The sequence below is a fragment of the Nematostella vectensis genome, chromosome 9, assembly GCF_932526225.1.
Source record: "Nematostella vectensis chromosome 9, jaNemVect1.1, whole genome shotgun sequence".
NCBI lineage: Eukaryota > Metazoa > Cnidaria > Anthozoa > Actiniaria > Edwardsiidae > Nematostella > Nematostella vectensis.
In genome coordinates, this window is record NC_064042.1 from 148564 (window position 1) to 156774 (window position 8211).

The 8211-nt window shown below is 40.1% G+C and overlaps 1 protein-coding gene and 1 long non-coding RNA gene across 3 annotated transcripts; one reads left to right on the top strand and one right to left on the bottom strand.

Annotated features, from left to right (window-relative positions):
• Nucleotides 1-901: 901 nt before the first annotated feature.
• On the top strand, nt 902-5332 carry LOC116608926. The gene is made up of 2 exons (XR_007313639.1): nt 902-3354; nt 5207-5332. It is a non-coding gene; the product is annotated as an uncharacterized LOC116608926 (long non-coding RNA).
• Nucleotides 3425-8070, bottom strand: LOC116608923 (uncharacterized protein CXorf65 homolog). Of its 2 annotated transcripts, XM_032369979.2 has the most exons (5): nt 7866-8070; nt 7600-7686; nt 7336-7452; nt 6546-6617; nt 3425-5700 (listed from the first exon to the last, which is right to left on the bottom strand). In XM_032369979.2, exons 1-5 carry the CDS (start codon nt 7888-7890, stop codon nt 5480-5482), a joined length of 522 nt encoding a protein of 173 aa, XP_032225870.1. In that variant the 5' UTR covers nt 7891-8070; the 3' UTR covers nt 3425-5479. The 2 variants fall into 2 exon arrangements, with proteins under 2 accessions (XP_032225870.1, XP_032225871.1); XM_032369980.2 differs by lacking the exon at nt 6546-6617.
• Nucleotides 8071-8211: the final 141 nt, after the last annotated feature.

Here is an 8211-nt window from a genome sequence, read left to right on the forward strand (position 1 = left end):
AACTCACTCAAAAGCCTATATTTTTTGCACTTTTGAGCGAGAATAATCAACAGACATGATGATGTAATGTTCTAAGAATGTTTGATCGCTCATCGACAGCGGGTCTATAGCTCCATCGAAAGCAAAATAATATGTTTCAGTTTTTTAGGTGTTTTTTTATTTCCAGCTTGTGGCACCACGTGTCTGAAGAGCGAGAACAACTAAAATTTTTACGATCTCGGAAAGTGTTTTGACTGACTTTGCGTTTGTTATATTTTCGGTGTTTTGAAATTTGAAGAAAATAATGGTCTGCCCCACTGGTCAGGCCTAAGTCACTGACGTTTTATAATTATTTGAAAAATCAACATCGAAATTCTGACAATGGCTTTAACTTCTGTGCTTTTCAACAAAATATGTTTAGGTGTGGTCTATTTTATCCGGAATACTTCTATTGGCCCATTGCCATTATTATAAGAAACTGAGTGCAAACATATCTTGGATTCTTGTCAAATTCTCATAATGACAATCTGAAGAATTTGGACGGAAAAATCACTTTAAAATGTTGATTTACTCTTTCGGAATTACGTGTGACAAAAAAGACTTGTTAAAAATATCTCGCTCCGAAACTTCGACGGTTTTTAAAAGGTTTTGTGTTCCAAATATTTCTTATTTTGTAGCGTCTTGTTGCCTTTATATACCAGCGTTTAAAGGATTATAATATGAGAGAGCCGCTTTTTCCAATTGAGCTAGTTTTCATATCTGATTTTCTTGGTCACACTATCGTTTATTCAATTTTGTTCATGAAGGGTAGCGTACTGTGTTGTACAAACCCCATTACCCATACTACCACTCGTGAACCGGACATAATCATATACCTTTCCTTTAAAATAAAAAAAAAATCACGAGTGAAATTACGTATGAAGAGTATTTCACATTTTCCTTGAAGAAGGTATTTACAAACAGTTGTTTTGAACGTAACTCAAACACACGCTGCGCATTAGCATCGCACTTTCTTTTACTCCTAATAGAGGATTTTGGTTCCTTTGGCAGAAATGACAAAATGCACACATTTAGAAAGACGAGTTTAAGTGTCAGGGTATTATTTGGGGATCAAATCAATTTACCGGGAAAACAGCAGTCAGACAATACTGTCTTGCCGATATGTAAATGTAATGACTGGGTCGTGCAAGTGTTAGGAGAGTTGCGGTGGTTTGGCCTCCAGGAGGATAGCCGGGGAAAGGCCTTTGTTAAGTTTTGGTGCAGTGAATGAGTCACTGGATTTAGAATAAAAGTGAATGAGGTGAATAGAAGTCAACATTTTCCCTACATTTCCCCCGCATCTCCGGACTTGATTTTAATCCCTTGAAACCTAGACGAGTCCTCACATGGTAGATGGAAATCACTAGAGGGAAAACAAGAAAAAACAGACACATGCGCTAATGTTCATAACGTACAGTCAAGGGCTAAGCAGGACTAGGAAATTACAAAGTCAAAATTACCGTCTCCCACCAGACGGACCAACATACAGGGCAAAAAGAGCGCCCGCGTACGCCACATGATAAATTCCACACCCAAACGCTTATTTAGTTGTACTCCAATAAAGAAAAAGTTTAATCAAATGCAACTCGCTAAATATAGTAACGCGTTGTGTAGATAGCATCTCGACGGCACACTTTAATGATTATATTTTTTAGTTAGACCCGGCGAGAACACGGACGCCAATGAAAGACTGTTCATTTCTAACTGACACCAGGAAAAACCCATTTACCAATCTGTTATTGGCCTTGTTTATATGAATGATTTCCTTATCTGCGGAAGATTCACGCTTTTAAGATATTTAGATAAACATATATAAGCTAGGGAATTCCTTCGAATAGCTAAACAAAATTAGCAATCCTTCTTCTTATTGTGTTTTGTCCTGTTCAATGGGGTACATCTATCTGGATTACATGTTATTCAAAGGCGTTAGGGAACATACTGTACGTTTTGTATTATAGTAAATGTCCTATTATTCTAAATAAGGTTAACATCCATATGGTCTCTATTAATTATATTTCTATGCTTTCAGTTCAAAATTCACACCCATGCTGAGTTCGTTGTAATAATGGACATTTAATTATTATTCGGCATTTGACTCACGATTTTCGCGTGGCGATATTTAAGTCCCCCGCAACAGGTGTCAGGAAGACGAACTCACAGTTTGGGAGGGGCTTTGTCTGGTGGCAAACTTTGACATTAATTCACAATATCTCTGATCGTCTAGGCTGTCTGATTTCCTTTGTTATTAATTCGGTGAGTTAAATTTACTAATCGAACCGCAGAACGTGGACACGATTCACCTGGGACTAGCGTTAGAGGCAATGTGAAATCTATGTTTTTCACATGGAAGGTATCAAGTTAAAATCATATGATAATTTTCACAATCTGTAATATTCATAATATAACTCAAGCCTTCTTTGTACGCTGATGCAGTGTACCAATCGAACCGAGATAAAAACATTAAAAAGGAAAACGGAGTGGAGCATCTATTTGTATTTGCCCGTAAGCGTTCGTTATGTTCCACATTACAAATCCGTTGCTTTAGCCACAAAGAGCATAGCTTTAAAGGCCACGGTAAAGCGCGTTTTCATAATTTGTTAGAGATGATAGGGCCTCAAGGCGTTCAACGGAGCGGTTGGGCCGAAGGATCGCGCAACAGAGTCCCAAAAATAAAGCTTTGATTGTTATTATGGCAAATCCTGTTTTTTATTGCGCACACGGGAAGATTATAGCCCAGCGTTCAGAAATATATAAGACATTTAAAAGGAGTATCAGCATAATAACAAGTCGTAAAACACCACCGCGCGCGATTACACGCGAACTGCAGCTCGTACGGCGATATTTATATGAACATTATGGTGCAAAATGACGACCGAGTGATCACGCCACCCGTACATACCTAATAGATGTGCCTGGTATCTTGGTTACCAATGAGCTAAGGTTGCACCAGACAGGTTTTATAACGTCTTAAAAATAAATCGATCAAAAAATCTCATGTTCTTCTTTGGATGGCAACAACCTTCCGAAATCCCATGACGTATAAGAATCAAAAAGACTCAACGAAAGATATATGTTGTTCTAAAGTTTCTGATCTAAAGACATTAACGTTTAGGATTCCATTAGCTTAAATTTAGACCCCAAAATATACATTGAGTATTCCTGTACTGGACATAGACTCGAATCACACGGATTCCTGTCCGAGAATCGTCGACAACCACTCCCTTATTTACAAGAGAGCTTCAAATACATCCACGAATTTAATTACATCAGTTACACACTTGGATAAGCCGATGGATACTTTGTGTAAATCGACATTGTGCGTGAGCGTAATAAAAGGTAAATAATTTATCGTCACAGAACAACCTACCTATACCTAATTACAACTAAATTAATAACCATTTGAACATTTTCATAAATACTGTTTTTATTTGCTCACACATTGTATCACACTTTGTATAAAATATTGTTTGCATAAATATAGTCTTAGTTCTTATTCCCCGCGTACACACCCTTTTCTGGCACCCTATGTGTTTTTAAGCTATTTACAATGCTGTATCAAGATATAAAACTTTCTCTGGAGTTCGTTTTTCATTATGTACTGACTCGTATCTAAAATTACAAAGCGGGCGCGTGCAAAGGGCGTTGGGGTGAACGGCCTTTTATTGATGGTATGCCTTTTTAAACTTGCAGCGACTGTTGTTGTTGCTGGTTTCTAGTGTTGCTTGGGTGTTGTTGATGGTTTCTAGTGTTGCTTGGGTGTTTTTGCTGGTTTCTAGTGTTGCTTGGGTGTTTTTGCTGGTTTCTAGTGTTGCTTGGGTGTTGTTGCTGGTTTCTAGTGTTGCTTGGGTGTTGTTGCTGGTTTCTAGTGTTGCTTATGTGTTGTTGCTTGTTTCTAGTGTTGCTTATGTGTTGTTGCTGGTTTCTAGTGTTGCTTATGTGTTGTTGCTGGTTTCTAGTGTTGATTGGGTGTTGTTGCTGGTTTCTAGTGTTGCTTATGTGTTGTTGCTGGTTTCTAGTGTTGATTGGGTGTTGTTGCTGGTTTCTAGTGTTGCTTATGTGTTATTGCTGGTTTCTAGTGTTGCTTGGGTGTTTTTGCTGGTTTCTAGTGTTGCTTGGGTGTTTTTGCTGGTTTCTAGTGTTGCTTGGGTGTTGTTGCTGGTTTCTAGTGTTGCTTGGGTGTTGTTGCTGGTTTCTAGTGTTGCTTATGTGTTGTTGCTTGTTTCTAGTGTTGCTTATGTGTTGTTGCTGGTTTCTAGTGTTGCTTATGTGTTGTTGCTGGTTTCTAGTGTTGCTTGGGTGTTGTTGCTGGTTTCTAGTGTTGATTGGGTGTTGTTGCTGGTTTCTAGTGTTGCTTGGGTGTTGTTGCTGGTTTCTAGTGTTGTTTGGGTGTTGTTGCTGGTTTCTAGTGTTGATTGGGTGTTGTTGCTGGTTTCTAGTGTTGCTTATGTGTTGTTGCTGGTTTCTAGTGTTGCTTGGGTGTTGTTGCTGGTTTCTAGTGTTGCTTGGGTGTTGTTGCTGGTTTCTAGTGTTGATTGGGTGTTGTTGCTGGTTTCTAGTGTTGATTGGGTGTTGTTGCTGGTTTCTAGTGTTGCTTGGGTGTTGTTGCTGGTTTCTAGTGTTGTTTGGGTGTTGTTGCTAGTTTCTAGTGTTGCTTGGGTGTTTTTGCTGGTTTCTAGTGTTGCTTGGGTGTTGTTGCTGGTTTCTAGTGTTGCTTATGTGCTGTTGCTGGTTTCTAGTGTTGCTTGGGTGTTGTTGCTGGTTTCTAGTGTTGTTTGGGTGTTGTTGCTAGTTTCTAGTGTTGCTTGGGTGTTTTTGCTGGTTTCTAGTGTTGCTTGGGTGTTGTTGTTGTTGTCTAGTGTTGCTTGGGTGTTGTTGATGGTTTCTAGTGTTGCTTGGGTGTTGTTGCTGTTTTCTAGTGTTGCTTGGGTGTCGTTGTTGTTGTCTAGTGTTGCTTGGGTGTTGTTGCTGTTTTCTAGTGTTGCTTGGGTGTTGTTGCTGGTTTCTAGTGTTGCTTGGGTGTTGTTGCTGGTTTCTAGTGTTGCTTGAATGTGTTGCTGGCTTCTAGTCTTTGTTGACCTTGTTCCTGCTGTTGTTGCTTAAATTCTGTTTCTTGTTACTGCTGTTATTAGTGTTGTTGTTGTTGTAACGGTTATTATTATTATTGCTCCTTTCATTGCTTCTTTTGTAGATGTGTTCATGTGTGAACTACTACCATGGCGACCAAGACAGCGAGAATTGAAGTTTTGAATGGAGCGATATTCAAAGCGTGAAAGCTATGTTCTGGGACCTAATAAAGCATTTCATGCCATGCTGATTTGATCGAATTGTGCTTTTTATGTATGTTTGTATTATTGGTTACCAGCCTTAAACTGCCAGAAAACCACGGTAGCCGACGTCGGAATATAAGTTGATGCTAGTCTTTCTTTGTACAATGTTCTTTAGAGTAGTTAGGGTTGTGATTTCAAATGGTCATCCCTAATTTGCTGTTTTCTCGTGACGCGAATGTCTTGCGGTCTGTGGATCGCGAGCTAGGCTTCTTTGAGTCACGTGACTTATTACCGCTGTTCTGAAGAATTCCTGCGCGTGCGCGAGCCCACGATGAGCCGCTGGACTTGCGCCTTTGCCTGCTCTGAGTATTTCGACCGCTCTCACTCATTCTGCTCTCGGGGCGACTTAGTCTCTCTGGAGGAAGGAATGGCATGAAATGTGAAGAATTTCCTTTAACAGTATCATACGGGGGTCTTTTTCACCACACGACACTCACATAAAGACATGGACAGGCATGTAGCCAAATATCATGCCAAGTAACGGAATGAAATGTGAAGAATTTCCTTAAACAGTACCATACTCGAGTCTTTTTTCCCATACAACACTCACATGTAGACAGGCATGTAGCCAAATTTATGCCAATTAAATTGGCAAATCTTCAATGAGAAAAATAGTTTACCAAATTAAAACCAAATCCGCTTTAGTCCACAGCAATCCTGATATCATATAAGCACACAGAAAGGTGCTTATAAAATTTATTAATAAAAATGGGTGCAGGTACTGGAAGGAGGGTATTCGCAATTTTATCTTGATGGGGTGGGAGGGGGGGGGGGGGTGCACATTCAGGGTGTACATCTTGTCCAATCAGAGGAGAGGTGGAACAGAACATAGAAATCCATAAAAACTGTGGCAGCCTACTTGGACTGAGCTACCCACCAGGCTAAGTGGCTATGTTTACTGCACATATTATGAGCATGTGTACTCTTACCAAATAACTTGTATAAAAATATATAACATACAGAGTTTGTAAAACATGTAGCCCACGAGCAAACACAGGGGATCGGCTGGGGGGGGGGGGGGGGGGTATCATAGGTAGCATATGGAAAAAGCAAAGTATTTGAAAACCCCTTATAAGAAACGATCAGCTTTTTGGCCACCAAAGAAGGGTGGGCGCACCCCCCTGTGTCGCCCTAATATCAAGCAAAGATAAAAGATTCTGACTTGGGCCTTTAAACATATGTAACTTGCTGAACTTTTACCTATAAAAGATGTTGTGATAAGTTCTAAATCATTCAGCAGCGGCGTGTAAATTGGACTCTCTTCACCTTTTTCTTTGAAACAAGAACAAATAATAATTAAAAGTCTCATATGTTTTTCACATTTGTGTGTTTTTCGCGTTGATCCAAATACTGTTTCCCTGTCTGGAATAAGGACTAAATTAGGGTCCCGTTTTACCCTTCTTGGACCCTGATTGATACCTCCACCCCTCCCTCCCCAGTAGCGGATCTAGGGGGAGGGTTTAGAGGGTTTAATCCCTCCCCCTTGGGTTGCCAATAAACGATATGTAACAAAACAAATTACCCCCTTCCCCCTTTGTCACTGAGCCAACCCCCCCCCCCCCCCCCAAAGCGAAAAGCTAGATCCGCCCTGGCTCCCCCAACAGCGTTATGTTGACAAACAAGAATAACTTTCCACTCTGATAAGAAGGAACTTTTCGCGTGGCTTGAGAAGGTCCATCACATATCCCAGGCCCATACCCAAGACTTTTCTTCAGGGGGTGCGAAATCCAAAAAAGTGGACCTATTTTGTTTCCGGGAGGAGAGGGGGAGGGAGGGAGTTCTCTGATAAAAAAACTAACCACCTCCGAAAGAACAAAAAGGGATTTTTTATGCCATTGCAGTATATCCACGGGACGTTTATTGTCAGATTTGGCTACATAACAGAGTGATCTAGCTCATGATTTTTAGTCTTGTCAACAAATAGCACGTCTATTGAGAACCAAAAGTGGACTTTCGGCCGTTGTGGGCCATGGCGACAAACATGACTCACTTTCCACTCTGATAAGCACAAACTTTTCGCGTGCCTTGAGAAGGTCTGTTGCATAGTTGCCAGTGTGATCCAATAAGTTCTTCACATTTCCCAGCTCATCCGACAAGTCGACTACAACTATAAGCACAAAGCAAACAAAGAAATCCTGAGTAAAGACAGCCATGTTTTCGGAGCGATAAAAACGTCGAAAGAATCACAACATTCCTTTGTCCATTGTTTAGACAGGGAAATCACGACACGATAACAAGAATAAATATCTCTTACAGTCTTTATCACACAAGCATCTTCTTTTGATGTCCTCTAGAAGATTTTGTGTTCGGCAATTCGGGTTGAACAGCGCTTCTTGGGAATCTGTGGTCGTATAGAAACGGATCAATCCGAGGTCAACACAAGACAAGATAATCTGTTTATATCGATTCCTGCGTCCCTGAATTTTCTTATAACTCCAGGAGTCTTTTGAACAGATTTTGTAAAAGACAATTAGTTAAAAAAGCAAGCAAATAATGTTACAATGAATAATAAAAACTCACCTCCGTATTTCACTGTGATAAACATTGTGTTTTTCAAGCCGGCGTTTTACAGACGCGTTTTAATATCGCATAGTTTAGTGTTCGTGACCGTATAACAGTAGTTAACACCTGAGGCGGTTATAAACAAAGACTTATAACAAAAGAAGCACAAAAGATTGAAGTAAGCTGAGAGTGAGCGCCGTTCTGTGATGGTTGAATTCCGATACGTGTTACGGAGTCACGGTATGAAAGGTTTCGTGTTTCAAATATGGCCCGAAAAGCCTTGCAAGACTTTAGAAAACTAATTCCCTCTTATATCTTTGGGTTTATGAAACGCTCTGTTCTTTTATATTCCAGAATGAATAAT

What these genes read in the sequence shown, in the direction of transcription:
- LOC116608923 (XM_032369979.2), bottom strand. Translation starts at nt 7,890, where the DNA reads ATGTTTATCACAGTGAAATACGGAG. An exon ending in ATGCTTGTGTGATAAAGACT is followed by an intron (nt 7,453 to 7,599) that starts GTAAGAGATATT and finishes TTGTGCTTATAG; the next exon opens with TTGTAGTCGACTTGTCGGAT. An exon ending in TATCACAACATCTTTTATAG is followed by an intron (nt 5,701 to 6,545) that starts GTAAAAGTTCAG and finishes TCCTTCCTCCAG; the next exon opens with AGAGACTAAGTCGCCCCGAG.